Genomic DNA, 19,047 nt, shown 5'->3' on the forward strand with positions numbered 1-19,047 from the left:
AATTATTTGATAACACTAGGTGCTCTGCAGGAATAGAAAATCAAGAGACACAATCATGAATGATCTGCTGGCTACTGTAGATTGGATGGTAAGAATATGATATTCAAGCTGAAAGGTGGATGATGAGAAAAGCTGGTCATTGTCATTGTTAGAGGCATGAGCATTTGGACAGGGAATAGCCAGTGCAGATCTACAAGCCTGGCATGTTTGAGGTCTGGGGGGGGGGGGGGGTCCATGTGGTGGGGGGCCTGGAGGTACTAGGATTACAGCACAGGATAGATCAGTGGGGCCAGTCGGTGTTTGATCACAGAGAACATCCTAAAACAGATTAAAGATTTTATGCTAAAGGCAAATAGGATGCCATTAGAAAGTTTTGAGTAGGGGACTGATGTGGATGTCACTGAGCTGTTATTTGAAGCAGCTCAGTTTTGACAGCTGCGAGGGAAATGGACTGCCAGGAAGCCCGATTGAAACAGGAAGGGCAGTTAGGGGGCGATTATTGCCTTCTATTGCCCAGGGCAAAGCTGACAGCTCAGACAAGAGTGGAGATGGACATAATGATAAGCGAATGCTCATTGAGCATGTTTTGGAAGAAAAATTCATTGAGTTAGGGGAGGCTGAGGAAAAGAGAGGGATCAAGGATAACCGCTAACATTTTAGTTTGAGCAGCTGGTTAGCAGTTGTAGTGCTGTTTATTGAATTGCAGGAGCTTGGAGGCAAATCAGGAGTCTGTTTTGTCCAGGTTAATTTGAGATAGCAACTGGATATCACAGTGGAGGGGTCAGGTAGTCAGGGGGTGTGCAAGTATGGGTTCTGCGGTTCAGGGCTGCAGACAAAGAAGGTGTTGAGTCAACATACGGAGGCATTTGAAACTATGGGGCCTAAGTAGAGTAGGAAACGATGGGAGGGATGCAGACCTGAGCCCCAGGCTGCCAGCACTTAGGGATCTGCCCAATTTTCTTTCTTTATGGAAATGAAAAGCATTCAATTTTAAATTACAGAGACTTTTTACAAATGCATTTATTATAACATAAAGTTTTGTTTCTTATAACAATTTATGAAATTTTCTGTTCATTTTATACTAGAATTTATTTAAGTATCTTTAGAAGTGGATGTACACTCAGCAGCCTCTTCATGTGGTTTTATTGTCTTATTCGATAGGTTTTAAGTGACAGAACCCATATACATAGCAGGACAGTGTTGTACTCATATATTTAAAAAATTTGTATTTCATGTGTACAGAGGGTGCCGAAAAATGTATACATATTTTAAGAAAGGAAGAAACTGTATGAAAATTGTAATACTCAATATATTACATACCAATAACAAAAGATGAATACAAGTCATGCGTATATATTTTTTTGCCACCCGTGGTGTGCGTGTGTATGTGTGTGTGTGTGTATTATAGGTATATAATGTACCTTTATATTTTTGTTATCTTGTGGTATTAAAAAATGACCAGGTTATCTTGCTAGACATTGTTATTTATGAGAACTAATATTCTATAGGTATGCAGTTTATTTATATTTGCGAATATTATTGTTTTAAAAACATGAGTTGATAATATAGAAATTTTCTGGAGATATTGTAGAATAATTTTCATGTATATGTATAATTTTTTCTAATACTACATATCCTGCAAAGTAATTCTCAGTTTAAAAACAATCATCTCTATTAAAAAAAACAAACACCTGCAGGTGAACTGGGAGATAGTAGGACCCAATTCTCAGGAAGCATTACCACAGCAGAACAGAGACATTGCAGACCCAGTGAGTGGGTCCTTCTATTTTGGAGAGGGAGAAGGGGGAGTGAGACCCATAATTCTGACAATCTACCCTCATGAAGAAATTGAAGTTGAAGAGACTTTCATTATTAAACTTAAACTTGTGAAAGGAGAAGCTAAATTAGACTCCAGAGCCAAAGATGTTATGTTAACGGTAAGTCTGACTTTATTTTCCCACAAAATTTTGGATTTAATTAAAGGAGTTATCAGAAAATGAATTCACATTTGTTGAAACTCTATAGGTTTATGATGAATTGAAAGTTATAAAAAACCAAATGAAGTTCTAATAATTCCTATGATTGTTATATTAATTTTTTACATAGCTTGATTATTGGTATTATTTTTGAAAATGTTTTAACATAGTGAGAAATACTTATTTTACACTCTTTAAGAAAATGTGGTGTTTTGGGAATATTTGGCACTTTTAAAGAGAAGGTATTTCTTATATGAGGTGTGATAAAAAAATACAGTGAATGCTGCGCCGAGTGCCATCCAGAGGAAAGGCAGGGATCTTTAATACTGGAAGCAGCACGTTGGACCTTAGTAACAGTGTGTGACAAGTTTCAACTTGTTCGTTGCAGTAAGTTGGGTTGAGAGAAGGTGTGTTTTATAGTGTGCCGTAAATCATCCTCCATCATGACAATGATCCGTTTCACACATCGCTTCTGGTATAGCAGTTTCTGTCCAATAAAAACATTGTGGTGTGTCCTCATCCACCTTATTCACTGGATCTGGCACCATGCGACTCCTGGCTCTTCCCCAAAGTCAAAATGATTCAGGACATCGAGGCATGTTGCGCCATGACAGCGCAACTAAGGGCACTTGTGACAGAGAACTTCCAGAACTACTTCAGAAAGTGGCAAGAACGATGGGATAAGTGTGTTTGAAGTGAAGGGGAGTATTTTGAGGGGGATTAATAGCAATGTGTCTTTTACTGTAATAAATTGTTTAATTTAAACATTCACTGTATTTTTTTTATCACTCCTTGTATCATCTAAAACACTGGCTATCTTTGCCATCAAAGTACCTAAAAATTATTAACTAGTTACAAGTCAGATTGTTTGAAGGAAGAATAGTAGTTATTTAATTAGCACAATAATGTGTTGGATTAGATCCAGATTTGATATGAACTACCCAGTCCATCAAGGACAGAAAGTGCATGGACCAAGGCAACTGAAAACAGTGCAGAGAAATGAATATCTCCTTTTAAGTTTGGAAAATACTTTTGTCTGGGGTCAGTTATCAGTTGAATTTCTCCAGGGAAACAGAGAGAGGAAGGGAGGGAAGGAGAGACAGAGGGATTGATTGATTTGATTGGTCGATTGATTGTGGGGACTGACAGGTCCAAAATCCATCGAGCCATCTAGCAGGCAGGAAACTCAGGAAAGAGTTGAAGTTGTGTTCTCGAGTTTGAATTTTGTGAGGCAGGCAGGAAATTTAAGCAGGATTCCTAAGTTGCAGTTTTGAGGTAGAATGTCTTCTGGAAACCTCAGTTTTTGTTAATTAAGGCCTTCAACTGATTGGATGAGGCCCGCACACATGCATGAGGATAATCTGTACTTAAAGTCAAGTGATTGTAAATATTAATCCATCCACAAAATACCTCACAGCAATGTCTAGACTAGTGTTGAACCAAACGGTTGAGCACTGTAATCTAGCCAAGTTGACACATGACCATCACAGGGCCTTTTTGCCTCTCTCAGCATTGTATTATTACCAGTAGAAAGAAGTTAGCTAAAATTAACTGGTTAAATAAAACACACATAGGCAAACAAAGCTAAAATCAGGCATCGAAGTACCATCTTTTTGAGATTCTGTAAATTATAGGTTTCTGGACACTTATTCCCATTCTCCTTGGAGAATAAGAACCTACTTGTTTCAGAACAATCAGTGTAGTAAAGACGGTTCTTAAAAATCAGGTAGCTAGGTAGATTATACTCAAATATTATTTCTATGTTTCTTTCCTTCAGCTATCTGTGTATTGTTATGTTAGATACTATATTTTCATCCATAGTTGTTACATATGTTATTCACTCTGCACTTTGTTTCTGTTTTTAGATACAAAAATTTGGTGACCCCAATGGAGTGGTTCAGTTTGCTCCAGAATCTTTATCTGTGAAGACCTATTTAGAGCCATCAGCGCTGGAAGGACCCCAGATCATTACTTTCTTTGTCAGAAGAATCAAGGGCATTTTGGGGAAAATTACGGTATCATTTTTCATTTGATTTATAAATAGAGTAATAATTTGCCTGACAAGCGTAGCTGAGAGGGACAGAGAAACTGCCTTGTTCTGGTAAAAACTTTTGATAAACTGAAGTGACATGAGTTTTCAGAAAAGGTTCTTTTAAGTACCTGGGGGCTCTCTAACCAGCATCAACCTCTAGCAATCTCTCTAAATTCTGTTACAATTAGATTAAAAAGCTCTTCCTCACACTTATTCATGAAGAGTATGAATAAACTATTTCATATTTTTTTTGTTTGCTGTAACATGAAGCTTTTCCTATTTAAATTTCCCAGTGATTTTTTTAAATTGCGTAATATGTTTTTCAGGGCTTTATTTCTCAATGTAATTTTTCCACTTAGCAACTGATTTTTAAGAGATTGCATTTGTGTGTATATTAATATGGGACATTTGAGGATGCCTTTGTAAATCATCAGGAGATTTGTCTGATAGGTCAAGCTTACTTGTTTTCTAGAAATACGTATTTTGTGAAATTTCTCTATAAAGTCACCTCTGTTCCTGTAACTGGTACTTCTTCAGTTGAAGCTTTATGGTTTTGAGGTCAAAAATTCTTGGAAAATAACTGTTAATCCTTGAAATCGTATAGATAGCCCCTTTCACTTAAAACACAAAACCAAATTCTGCTGTAATGCATCAGATTACTCACTTTTTACCTTCAAATATTTATTGTGTATGGTTCCCTGTTTAACGCACTTGTGGTACTAGCATTTTAAAGTTAACTTGCTCCTCTTTATCATTTCAAATTGTTATTACTTTAGAAGTAGGTGGAATGAGATTTTGTAATCTTGTCCTGTAAATTGCAAATGACAGCCTGAAAGAAATACTATACTTTCATGATGCTGATATCATTCTTCCATGCTTTCTAAACTAACTGACTGCTCAGAGAGTTTAGCTTTGAATAATGAATGATGCATAATTACAATTTCTTTGTAGAGGAAAACTTAGTTTAAAGGATTTTGCTTCAATATATTGAATTACATAACTTTTTGGACTTTTTTCCTTTTATTTTAGGTTTACTGGGAAATAAGCAGTGACTTTGATATTACTGGAGACTTTCTTTCTACAAGAGGATTTTTCACCATTGCTGATGGAGAGAGGGAAGTGAGCTTTGATGTTCATTTGCTACCAGATGATATACCTGAGATAGAGGAAGATTATGTCATCCAGCTTGTATCTGTGGATGGAGGAGCAGAATTGGATCCAGAAAAATGCATCACACAGTTCTCTGTTTCTGCAAATGATGACCCACATGGTGTGTTTGCTGTGTACGCAGATCGTCAGTCAGTACTTATTGGGCAGAACCTTAGTAGATTCATCCAAATTAATGTAACTCGGCTTGCTGGAACTTTTGGAGATGTGGCTGTTGGATATCGAATATCATCTGATCATAAAGAGCAGCCGATTATTACTGAAAATGCAGAGAGGCAGCTGGTGGTCAAAGGTGGTGCCAGATATAAAGTGGACACCGTGCCAATAAAGCGTCAGGTTTGTCATATATTTTTTTTAAGTTTCCTGATCATTCCAATCAAACTCCTTCAAGAGAGCCTTTACTTGCCTCATGATCAGTTTAAGTCTTATTCAGTGTTTAAATGCAACCATGAAAAGTGCCTTGGAAAATGCATAGTAATATTTGGATAATTCATAGAGTGAAGTATTTCCAGATTCTAAGTGAATAGATATATTCCAATTTGGAGATAAAATATTTTTGTCTAGATAGTACCAGGAATTTATTTAGTACTTACAATGTTCCAGGGATTGTTCTAAGTGCTGTATGAATACCCACTGACACACACACACACACACACACACACACAGGATGCTTGTTGAAGAGGAAAAATTTATAGGCTTCCATGTGCTCTTATAAAAGGGCAAAGCAGTGAGAGAGACTGATACGTGCTCCCTGGAGTTTGGGAGGGCTACATAACACAGAGACCGGTACCTGCTTCTCTCCTTGCAAAGCTGGAATATAGGAGATTGGCTCTGAGTTTCTCTGATGGTAATGAAGAGAGAGGGCAGCAGACGGCTCTGGCAACATTTGGAGTGAAAGTGCATGGATTTCCTGTGGGTCAAGTAGATAACCTAGCAGTCTTTCTCAGTCTGAGCCAGAGAAAGTGATTTGAGTGACTATTTGTCTTACTCCTTCCAAGGATGGTTCATAACTAGTATTATTATATACATGGGAGAGAAGTTAATTTATTTCATGCCTAGGATGCATGATGGCACAGGGCATCTCCTGGTTGAGAAAGGCTGCCCCAGAGGGTCACCAGATTAGAGTCATCCTGAGAAAAATCTGCAGGGTGGATCATAAAGCTAAGAGAAATCCAAAAAGGTCATTGTCTCTGTGGAGGAATGGTGATGAGTGGAATTCTTAAGTCTTCGAGGAACACTTGCATCAATTCCATAAAAAGTTGAGAATTTGTGTGCCTGCCTTCACGGAGGGAGAGTGGTCAGCCAGTGTTAGCCAAAAAAGGACTACAGCAGTGAGGCAAGATATTTGTCATTCTGTCTCAAAGCACCCCTCCCCTGTCCCAAACCTGAAAGTGCCAGAGATTCATGGCAAGGTCTAAGGGGGACTGGAGAAGTATTGAACCATCATACCAAGACCCCTTTCCCACGGTAGATCCTAAGCCATAAACCTAGCAAGTGCTGGGATAAAGAGGGGAGCTTTAACTAAAAGCTTCCTGAAAGTGACAGGAAGCTTTGAGATCTACTCACAACATTGTCAACAGGTAGTGGAAAGAAAAGCACAGCAGTTTCCTGTTTGTATTCTACTACTAAGTTTAGCCCACTCAGTAATTGGTGATCTTTAGTTTCACATAAACTTATGATCAATAGAAAATAGGCTGTCATTCAGAATAAGCAACAAGCATATTACATTAATATGTAGCCTTTTGATCTTTTGTGTACCTGAGTCTTGACTTTTGCTGTTTAGTAAAGGAGAAAAATGGAGGCTTCTTAGTGAGACATGGGTTCTATAGTTATTCCTACACTCCTGTAGTTCTTTGGGAAATTGGCTCAATGCCATAGTCCTGTTGTACCAAATTCTAACCTATGTTTCCTATATCCAAAAATTCTCAAGACTAGAATAAACATTGCAAAGCTGGGGAAATAAGTGGATTAATTTAACCAGAATATCCTTTTATTAAGTCTCATTTACAAATTAGGAGAGTTAAGTTTTTTTTTAAATACAGTGTGCTTAAATTATGTGACTTGAAACATTTTCCCAAACATATCTATGTAACATCACCTTCTCGATGCATTCAAGTTACAGTCTCTGCTAATGAACATTAGGGGACATTTCCTTTAGCTTTTCTAGGAATAGATTTGTATTATATATTATTTAAAGTAAGATTTCACTTGACAATAACACATGCCACATTGAACATTCTATTTTTCTATTATTTTACTAAGCATTGTGTTCAGTACAAAATTATTCTCAGACTATGTATAGGAAAACCAAAATATGTGATACATATTGTGTGGACTAGAACCATTGGTCTGCCTAACAGATTGTTTCTTGTATTGATATTGAATGCTGCTTAGAACATTTTGAAGAATAGTAGTCCTCTTTTCATTTCATTTTGAAAGCTTAATGGTAGTTAATAAAGATACTTAGCTTCCCAACACATATTTGAATTCTCATCTATGAATTTTTTAATATATTTGAATCTATTTAAATTATTTTATTTATTTATTTATTTATTTATTTATTTATTTTTAATAAATTTTATTGGGGAATATTGGGAGACAGTGTGTTTCTCCAGGGCCCATCGGCTCCAAGTAGTTGTCCTTCAATCTAGTCATGGAGAGTGCAGCTCAGCTCCAAGTCTAGTCGCCGTTTCGTCTTTAGTTGCAGGGGGTACAGCCCACCATCCCATGTGGGAATTGAACCAGCAACCTTGTTATTGAGAGCTCGCAGTGTAACCAGCTGAGCCATCCAGCTGCCCCTCCAGAAGCTCAGTGTCAGTTCGTTGTCTTTAATCTGGTTGTAGGGCGCGCAGCTTACTGGCCCATGTGGGAATCATACGGGCAACTCTGTTGTTCAGAGCTCACACTCTAACCAACTGAGCCATCCAGCTGGCCCTTTAAATTGTTTTTATGATTTCTCTTTTCAATAGAGTAACAAAGGTTTATTAACTTGTGCATACCTGAAATCTTCCACTTATTTGCTTATTTTAATGTTTTTCATTAACATTTAAAATTGCATAGGTTTCTTTTCTCTTTCACATTCCAGGATGTGTTCTGTAAGACTGCAGGTAGATTATTCAGTGGTTTTATGTGAGTTAGTCCTCTAAGATAGCTGTTTGGGGCAAGGTATGACATGTCCATAAACCAAAGGTAGGGTTTTTTCAGTGGTCCCCTTTTTCCCTCATCCCCTGCACATGATGCATTGCTCTTTGAAGTTTGAAGGATATTAAAGGAGTTAAATACAGTTCTCCCTGCTCCACCCTCTTGGTAAATGTTAGGACATTGGGCAGGTCAGCCATAGAAAACTGCAGTAGGTCTTTTAACAGAGGAAGTTTCCATTAGGCTTTGAAAACTAGAAGACCCTTGATAATGGTTTAACATCAGAACCTGAGAGTGTGAATTGTTACCTCGCCAGGTTAGCAACAGACTTTCTATATGAGGCATGAACTTTATAATAAGAATCACTGGCACACTGAAAAAACAAGTCTAAGTTTAAAGGAATTTTGTTAGAATGCAAGAAGAATTTTATATTTGTGGTTGAATCATTTATTCAAACCTTTATTGAGTACTTATTATGTGCCAACCTTTGCAAGAAGCCCAGCAAATGCAAAGGTGACAAAGACAATTTCTGGTGTCACATTGCTCCCTGTCTAGTGCAGGAGAAGGCCCTTTAATAGCCAGTTAGAAAAACATGTGGGTAAGCAGTGTTTGAGATGTGCCCAGGATATTATGGGGCTGAAAATTCTTTCTATTTGTGCCCAAATGCTGAGAAATTTGTATAATCGCATTGGTGACACAGTCCTGGATCAAGAAATGGAAGGTCATACTGGAGAACACGACCGCTCCTCCAAGCCTTCAAGTTCCTTTTCAAATTAATCTACCTGATTTCCTTCTGCAGGAAGAACAGCTTTTCCTCAAATCCTGTTACTCCTCTTCAACTTGTTTAATTTTGCACCCTGGGGGTCTGCTGCATCACACAAGTCTGTGTGTGATGGATGGACCCTTGAACAGAGGACCTGGGTGGGAAGACACAAATGACTGGGTTCCTGGCCCTTCATTCTTTAGGGAATAGGAACAAAAATCCTTAGTTGCCCAGCCAGTGAACAGCGTGGGGAAGGGGCACCGCCTTAGAGGAGAGGTGGGAGGCACATGATTGAAGTAAGGACACTGTGATTTATTTCTGTCTCCTTAGCAGTTGACTGATGATTCACATTCAGTGAGTGTCATTTTGAGGAAAATGAAGAGTGATTCAATGAATGAGACCTCTGTTATACCCATGTTGTACAACATTTGAAACTACTGTGCTACATATTTTGCACATTTGGAGGGTGTGCTGTATGTTTAAGTACGTTTAAGTACATTATATTTGAAAGAAGAACAGACACCATGGAAATTGTTATTTTTACATTCAGTAAAGATGTACAGAATTTTTAGTAATATTCCAGAATATGGGATAACAGTGGCTTATCCATTATCAATAATGTTTAATGGAAAAATGTATGTTTCAAAAAAAAACCTTTCAAAGTAACACCAATTTTTAAATCCAGGGTTTCCCTTATTTTGTTGGATTCTAACTCTTTGAGAATTGATAATCTACCACATGGAGTTAGTAATTATTTGTCAAATATTCAAATAATCAGTACACCTAAATTATCCATTTTGGGTAAATGTCAGTTATTAGTTACTACTCAATGAATAGGAAGAAAGTGAGTGTTGCTGGTGTTAGCAGATGACAGACACTGTTCACCGGTGAGCTCTTCCCATTCCTGTAGCTATGATTCTATTACTACTAGTACTTCTGTGAGTTTCATCATTTCTGAGGCTATTCTGGCACACATGGAGAATTTGCAAACTTGTGCATTTTATACTCTATTACTATCACTCTTTACCCCACAGTCTTCATACTGGTGATTGGTTTTACAACATGGGGGAAAGGGTAATAGATTGATGAAACTGATACAAAAGGAACCAGAGGCGGTGTGCTAATGACTTGTGCCAAATACCAGTGTTTTTCTCTGAAAATTATTTTTTTTACTAAAAAAGTCATTGGTATTGTTTGTTTATAGGTCTTCCTACCACTGGGCTCTAATTTCACCTTGCAGCTGCTGACTGTGATGCTTGTTGGTGGACATTTCTATGGCATGCCAAAAATTCTCCAGGAAGCAAAATCCACTGTCGTTCCTGTCCCTGAGAAAGCTGCCAATTCTCAGGTACTATCCGGGAACCACTAGAGGGCAGGCAGCTTTTACAGGAAGGACTAAGATTCTTAGAATTTCTAAAGATTAACTATTTCCTTAAATCTAAGTAGTCCTATGAATGTCAAAATATACATTATGGATCTATTATATGAAAATAGTTTGTCAATTTTTGACATTAGGTAGAATAATATGTGTCCTTTTTAGACTTTCAGGAAATTTGTATCTTGTGAAATTTGAATGTAAGGTATAAAATTTTTAAAATGATAGTCACCTCGTGTCAAAATTTCCAGATTTTCCTTGATATTGAATATTGAGGTATTTTATGCTGAATAATTAAAAGTAGAATGAAACATCAGTTAATATTTTAGATTTTTTCTCATTTATACTAACTTTGTGAGTATTTGTCTTTAATTTTCGGTACTCTTTATCCTGTGACAAGTTTGTACTGATGTAGATAAATGCTAGTAGTGAGATCCTGTGACACAGTTGCACCTAAGCATCTGAATCTTCCACCTGAGTTCATTGTAGGAAAGATTGTTTCCTCAACACTTCATAAATTCACATGAGAATAAATAACTTGATAGCTTTACTTCCTGTGTAGGCTGCTTCCATCACCGTAGGAACAAGACACGGCTATCGTCTCTGGCTATGGTGATATGGGTCCTTTTGAAACCATTTTGAGGTATCAGTGCATCCTCCTTTGTCAGCTGGGAGCTCCTTCAGTTTGACTGAGAAGGGCTGTTCCAAGATGCAAACATGGAATCTGTGCAGATGAAGGGGCAAGAGGATGGGCAGATCTGTCCAGGAGCTTGTGTAACAGGGTGGCCATTAAGGGGATGCTCTTCAGTTATTCCCTCCTGAACTGCTTCTCCACAGGGAATGAATTTGCTTTGTCCCTTAAGGTGGAATCCATCACCATGAAAAATAGCTGGGAGTAATAAGTTTCTTTCTGCACCTCCTCTGTTCAAGAGGAAATGAGTACAGGATTTAATAATGCTTTGAAGTTTTGTTGTCTTCTTTTTGCTCCTAGGTTGAGCAATCTTCTAAAAAAGATTTCTTTCAACCTGAATCATTCATTTGGCATAGTGAAATATTTCCTACTCCTTGTCCGTGCATGTTGTCACAACATTGTATAATTGTGTCACCTCAAAGGGCAAGATCAGGGCCAATCATGGTGTACTCCTGTCCTCAGTGTATCCTCTGTACTGCTTACCAGTGTGTGTGTGTGTGTGTGTGTGTGTGTGTGTGTGTGTGTGTGTGTGTGTGACTTTGTGCCTAGGACACTTTCAAGCAGTCACTCAAGCAGCTTTGTAGTAAGAATGACCTCAGATATACCAAAGCTCTCATAAATTGCTAAGTAGAAGACTCGCTGTAATGAAGACTCTAGGATGGTGTCAAATTGAAGTTGTTGTTGTTTTTTCTTTTCTGCAGCTTCAGACACTTTCCTGATACCATTTCAACTTAAATTGGGGAGAATGAGTTTTGATATAGAACTGTTTACCGTATGGTACCCCAATTTTATAGATATTAGAACCAAAAAACCAATTTTATAGATATTAGGACCAAAAGAGATAAACTAAGTTATCCAAGTGAAGCCCAGAATCTGATTTTATTCTTACTAATTGACCAGAACTGAATTCATATGAATCTCAGGATAACCTCAGAAGGTTGCCCTTAAAACAAGATCTTAACTTGATGTAGATGAAAAAGATGGTTGTTTAAAAACAATTTTTGAAGCTTTATCTTAAAAAAATAAAAAAGATACTAAATTGAATCAAAGAGCTAAAAAAAAATCTTAATAGAAAAATCTGATTCATAGTGCTCATTTTATAAACGAAGAATTTATTATTATGTCTTAGAAGTCAAATTTCAGTTCTAGACAAATCAGATTCTATAAAGACCCATGAAAAAATCATACTAAAATGACATTTTTAATCTATGGTTTTCTTTAACCGTAATTACATTTGCCTTTCTTAGGTATTGTTAATTCAAAGGATTACATTTTGATAAAAAAATAAAGCAATAAACTATAATCAGAATTTATAATCAGAATTATAAATTTTCAAGTCTCAGATGTCATTTCTTAAACGTTACTCTTTAATTGAATTTATTTAATTAAAGCAAGAAAATATATTGTATAAACAAAGAGAAGTTTACTTTTAACCTCCTCTCCAGAAAACAAGAAACTTTAGAGAGAAATAAAATATTCTCAGCATGTTTTTCCCCCAGGTTGGATTTGAATCTACTGCTTTTTCACTCACGGATGTCACTGCTGGAACCAGCCAAGTTGTGATTTCTAGGCGAGGCACATATGGTGCTCTCATAGTTGCCTGGGTGGCTGGATATGCTCCTGGGTTAGAAATCCCTGAATTCATTGTTGTTGGCAACATGACCCCGCAACTGGGTGAGTTGTAGTTTTTCTAAGATCTGCCTAAAAGTTTTCCTAAAATCCACTAATTTTCTTGGATTATCCCTACTCTGTACAATGAACTGTTTGTTTTCTGGGTAAATCAGTGCTCCCATATTAGAGTGATCAGAGTTGCAAATGATGCTTGGTGAGAATGAGACAGTTTATTCCATCAGAAAGATTATTCCATCAAATTAAAAACTTCATACCTCACCTGGAAATAATGATCACTAAGCAGACTACTCTGTTTGTACATTAGGAGTTTGTTAAAAGTAGTTCTAAACACTTCACTTGGACCATATAATAATAATAATAATAATAATAATAATAATAATAATAATAATAATAAATAATAAAAAGGTACACCTTTGTATCCATTTACATGTTCACCTGAATATTTCTGACAGTTGAGCAACTGTCACTTCATCTACTTAATTTTTAAAATTATACCAATAGCTTTATGAGGATCAGTGAGATGCAAATGTTAGATGGTTTGACCTGTGCCGTGTAGTGTAGACAGGGATTGAAGACAAGGTTTGTTTGGTCTAGGGAGCTCCTGTAAGTTTATTTATCCCCTCCCACTTTTTAAATGTTTTACTTTCACTACATTTTTAAGAGTTGAATCCCAATTTAAGAACTCAGAAATGATACCCTGACTCCCTTTTCATGTCCTTTTAGGGAGCCTTTCATTTTCCCATGGAGAACAAAGTAAAAGAGTCTCCCTGAGGACATTTCCCAGCCCTGGTCAGCCAGAGGCCTTTGTCATTCACCTCTCAGGAGTGCAGAGCAGAGCCCCTGGTGGGGCTCAACTTCGGTAAGACCAACTCAATTCTCAGCCCAGGAAGTCTCTGAGGAGTAATCTGGAATTAATCAGTTGAAACAGGAAAAGACAAGGATTACATTCCTTAAAGCAGATGCAGAAACAGTTTTGGTGTAGAGTAACGTGTGGCCTGCACGTCAGCGATGCCACGGAGACGTTCAGAGAATCAGCACCCACAGCTTTCCTTGAAGAGTGTTCAACCTGACTTCTAACGTGAGAATGGTGGCTTTGGGTAACATCTCCAAAAAGAACCATAACGACAAAGTCACCTATTTTTTAGGGGAGGTGCCTTCTCAGAAGACAGTCCCCCTGAAAAATACCTGATTTCTCCAAGGGATTCAGAGTAAGAAAAAGACTACACAGTAGGGTCATAATGGGACTTGTAGCAGTGGCTCTTTTGAGTTAATTTAAATCAGTATATTTGCAGGTAAAAATGTCCCAGTCCAAAGCAATTTACTTTTCACATATTTTGGGTGGGCTTGATCAGAACAGCAGAGGGCAGACCTTAGAGCCAGACTCGTGAATTTAGTCCTGGCTCTGCCACTTATCTGCTGTGTGACTTGGAGAAAGTTGCTTGATCTTTTTGTTCTTCACTGTACTTATTTGGAAAATGGGGAAAAGTGTGGGTTCAGGTGTGTTTGTATACATGTTTATGTGGGAGATACTGGTTGGCAGAATCAACTATGGCTTTAGAGAACACATAATCATTTCAAAAGTGTTTGGCCACAGAAAGTATTTCAGGGTAACAAATTCAAATGCCTTTAACAACAGTAATAGCTGACAGTTTTATAGTGTTCATCCTAGGCCAGGCATTGCTTTAGGAAAGGTATATGTTTATTCTTACTCTTCACCACAGCCATATGACCTAGATGCTGTTATTAGTCCCATTTCATAGATGAAGAAAGTGAGTCACAGGTAGATTATGGAGTGGACCTAGTGTCACACAGCTAATAAGTGTTGGGATCATGACCTGAATCCAGGCTGTCTGGCCACTGTGAGCTCTTAACTACTGTGCTATGTGTTGAGCTATCAGTGCTTGACAATAGAGAGTGATGGGCTCTGGGGTGTCCTCCCTAAAGGCATTCACATTTAAACTTAAAAAAAAAAATTAGCCCCCAAAAATATGTCTGTGGTCTGGATTAGGCTGATGGGATCCCAGTGTTACCTCTGACATAACTATTAACTCACAACAAAACTCCATAGGATAAAGCTAAGGATTAATCACTCAATCTTGGATGTTTCTACTAATTCTCATATAAAATTTGAGCAACATTTGTGTGAGAGAATAGTCCCATTACAGGCCCGTTGGAAGAAGCAAGGGTTTTGTATCTAGTAGGGGCCACTATTTCTGTTTGGTAGGTGAGAAACCTGGCTGACACCACAGCATCCTAAGGTTTTGGTTCCCTGTGTACTGATAGTAAGAGAGAACCTGATGTTTCAGACCCTTCAGAGAGCTGCTCTGGGAGGACTGGAGAAACAAAGCAGAGACCTATGAGCTCTTCACTGGGTTAAAACTGGTTAGGTCCTGTTACCTGCTATTGCAGCGCCTGTTCTTACATTTCCTGTGCTTTAGTATAGTCATCAATAAGTAAGTAAGGTTTTATGGGATTTGAAAGGGCATGTCATTTTTAAGATGCCCTCATGAGCAGCATCTTAAATATGTGAAAGATGAATCCCTACAGTGGTTGGTATTCCTGTTTTTCATCATTTCTTTCATGGTTTAATTTTTTTTCCAGATCAGGTTTCACCGTTGCTGAAATTGAACCAATGGGAGTCTTTCAATTTTCCCCTAGTTCAAGAAATATCATCGTGTCAGAGGATACACAGATGATCAGATTACATGTACAAAGACTCTTTGGGTTTCATGGCAATCTTATTAAAGTTTCCTATCAGACAACTGCAGGAAGTGCAAAGCCGCTGGAAGATTTTGAGCCTGTTCAGAATGGGGAACTGCTTTTTCAAAAATTCCAAGCTGAGGTTAATTTTGAAATAATCATTATTAATGATCAGCTTCCTGAGCTACAAGAATTGTTTTACATTAACCTAACTTCAGTAGAAATTAAAGGATCACAGAAGTTTACAAAAGCTAATTGGAGACCACGCCTGAATCTAGATTTCAGTGTGGCAGTGATCACAATATTGGATAATGATGATCTGGCAGGAATGGATGTTTCTTTCCCCAAGACAACTGTGGCTATAGCAGTTGACACAGCTCTCATACCTATAGAAACTGACTCCTCCATCACACACCCTAACACAACCAAGATAACTGCCATTCCACAGCCAACCGAATTGGTTGCCATTGTTACGGAGGTAACTGGTACATCTGCCATCCCTGAGAAACCTATCACCTTCCCTGGTACACCTGCCATGTCTGATGTGGCCACTGTAAGTGCAAATCTTTCCATTCACGGGATATTTAGTCTTGGACCACCCATTGTTTACATTGAAGAGGAGATGAAGAATGGCACATTTAATCTTGCGGAAGTTCTTATCCGGAGGACTGGTGGGTCTGCTGGCAATGTCAGTGTAACCGTTAATACGTTTGGTGAAAGATCTGCTCAGAAGGAACCGAGTGCATTGCCCTTTCATGATATTTATGGCATTTCCAACCTAACATGGGCAATTGAAGAACACGACTTTGAGGAACAAACTCTTCTCCTTACATTTGTAGATGGAGAAAGAGAACGTAAAGTATTTGTTCCAGTTGTGGATGATGAGGAGCCTGAGGGGCAGGAATTCTTCTATGTGTTTCTCACAGACCCTCAAGGAGGAGCACAGATTGTGAAGGGAAAGGATGACGCTGGATTTGCAGCTTTTGCCATGATCATTATTACAGGTATATCTTCGGAGTGATAGAGATGAAAATGTACTTTTGTGATGCAAGATTTGTAATAAGATCATTCTCATTCTATTCTAAATTCAGTTCAAGGGGGTAAATTACTTGAATCATGCATAGAATTCATTAAAACATTGTTTTCCCGTGGTATGGATTCAGAACATGAACACATGATGTTGTTCTGAGATGCCAGGCTAGAATTTAATGGACTGCAAATGTCACTTAGCTCAGAGCCAGTTAAATAATCTCTAAATCTATATTTTTACAATATAGGGAAAAGTTTAAACATACTGAAATCCATGTTCTTCCTCTGGAAAATACTTAATTTAGTCATCCAAGTACACCATTGCCTATCTTGTTTTGAAGCCTCATTCTGAATTTCCTAACTCCCAAAGTCTAAGATCTCTTGGCCAGAAAATTCTTTGTACGAATATCTGTTGGGAAATAGATTAAAACTATTTTCTTTTGTTCCACTTTTGAACCAGTACAGTCATATAACTTCTGTACTATTGGGCGTATGTATTACAATGGCTTAAAAAAGCAATCATTTTTTTTTTTTTTTAAAGACTTCCTCATGTATCTTATAAAATCTTTTGGTGATAATTTGCAGTTTTCCTCTGAAAACATACTGTATTCCTTTAAGTGAATTAGCTTGGCTTGCCAGTACCTTACACTCATCAAAGTATTGACAAGACCATATCATGATTCTTGCCTACTCTGCTCTATAGTTTTACACAATACTTGCAAGTTTCAGATGACACTATGCTAAAACAATGGACTATTTCAGTGTAGTGTGGGCCCTAGGTTTTTTCCAATTTAAACATAATTTGGTGGTGTGATGGTGCCTGTAATCTCAAGTGTTGCTGAGAGCAGCTTCTTTTACTCAGAGATACTCAGGAGTTTCTTAATAATTCTGTTTTTCTCTGGGGCAAGTAACTGAATGCATTACATTAATCGTGTTTTGGGTCAACTCTCTTATTGGACAGTAAATCAGTTAAATGGAGTTCATTTATTTAAGAAGTATTTATTGAACACTTACAATATGCTTGCCACTTTTCTTGGTATTGGGGATACAGCAGTAAACAAAACAATTGCTGCTCTGGTAGAACTTGCATTCTATGAAGATATACTGACTTTAAACAGTGAACAGAGAGAAAACGTCAAGGACTGTCAAATACAGAATCTTATCAGAGAGAGATGAGCACATATGTCAGTATGGGGACAAGGATTTCATGTGTTTTTCTTCCAGTCTTCTGTTCTCAAAGTGTTAGCTATCTTAATGTTATCATTTTAATTCCGGTCTATTTTTAAGAAAGATCTTTAAACATTATAGCTCCCCGCACTCACGTGTGAATTTCTCACTTTTATACTATCTGAGCTGGAAAGATTAGTGAAGCATTGGAGATCCTTTAAAGATTTCAGTATATTATAACTGTCCATTTTTCTTTTCAGGAAGTGATCTTCAAAATGGCATCATAGGATTCAGTGAGTCATCCCAGCGCGGACTCGAGCTGGCTGAAGGAGCTGATAGGAACAGACTGCATCTGATTGTCACAAGGCAGCCAAACAGGTATGTTTATACACAGGTGGAAGATGTAGCAGCCTGTGTGTCTATACAGTATCTAATCTGAATTGATAAGATAGTCACGGTAGGAAGAAATGTTGATAAAAGAAGGTAGTGTAGAATTTGGTATGTCAGTTTTCAGATGCTCTAGTTCTTCATCTGTGATTTAACACAGTTGGTTTATGGGTGTGACTTAGGGCTACCTTGACCATTCTGTACTTCTTAAAGTACCATACAAATGTCAGATTATGTGAGTCATCACTTTGTCATAATTGTTATTCTCTGATCACTCTGCGTGCACAACCATTTAGTGTTAGGGAGACTTGGAGTACCAAATTAGCCTGCAATTTCATATTGCGTAGTATACATTTTCTGAATGCTCATCACACCCATGCACTTAGTATGCACACATATACATGTGTATGCATGTGTGTTGTGTTCGTGCATGTGTGTGTGTGTGTGTATACATATGTATATAAAACCTTTTTTCATTTTGGGCCTAAATAGTCTCTGAGAATGAAGATTATCTCTTGCCCTTTATTTTTATAAAAACCATTTTTAGCAGTAGTGTTTTTTTCTTTAGAATAATTCTTGTTAAAAGACAAATGAGGGCTGGCCTGGTGGCTCAGGCGGTTAGAGCTCCATGCTTCTAACTCCGAAGGCTGCCGGTTTGATTCCCATATGGGCCAGTGGGCTCTCAACCACAAGGTTGCCAGTTCAATTCCTCGAGTCCCTCAAGGGATGGTGGGCTCCACACCCTGCAACTAAGATTGAACACGGCACCTTGAGCTGAGCTGCCGCTGAGCTCCCAGATGGCTCAGTTGGTTGGAGCGCGTCCTCTCAACCAGAAGGTTGCCGGTTCGACTCCTGCAAGGGATGGTGGGCTGCGCCCCCCTGCAACTAGCAACGGCAACTGGAGCTGAGCTGCACCCTCCACAACTAAGACTGAAAGGACAACAACTTGAAGCTGAACAGCACCTTCCACAACTAAGATTGAAAGGGCAA

General features: G+C 38.0%; 1 protein-coding gene across 1 annotated transcript in view; it reads left to right on the plus strand.

The window, feature by feature from the left end:
* Positions 1-19,047, plus strand: part of ADGRV1 (adhesion G protein-coupled receptor V1) — a 503,930-nt gene that overhangs the window by 187,118 nt on the left and 297,765 nt on the right. The window contains exons 68-75 of the mRNA XM_019734240.3: positions 1,698-1,937; positions 3,842-3,991; positions 5,038-5,511; positions 10,281-10,424; positions 12,642-12,816; positions 13,498-13,633; positions 15,376-16,478; positions 17,931-18,048. Of these exons, the coding sequence (XP_019589799.3) occupies positions 1,698-1,937; positions 3,842-3,991; positions 5,038-5,511; positions 10,281-10,424; positions 12,642-12,816; positions 13,498-13,633; positions 15,376-16,478; positions 17,931-18,048 (2,540 nt within the window). The remainder of the gene's footprint in view (positions 1-1,697; positions 1,938-3,841; positions 3,992-5,037; positions 5,512-10,280; positions 10,425-12,641; positions 12,817-13,497; positions 13,634-15,375; positions 16,479-17,930; positions 18,049-19,047) is intronic.

This window comes from Rhinolophus sinicus, chromosome 3, assembly GCF_057876585.1.
Source record: "Rhinolophus sinicus isolate RSI-liver-muscle chromosome 3, RSI-T2T, whole genome shotgun sequence".
Taxonomy (NCBI): Eukaryota; Metazoa; Chordata; class Mammalia; order Chiroptera; family Rhinolophidae; genus Rhinolophus; species Rhinolophus sinicus.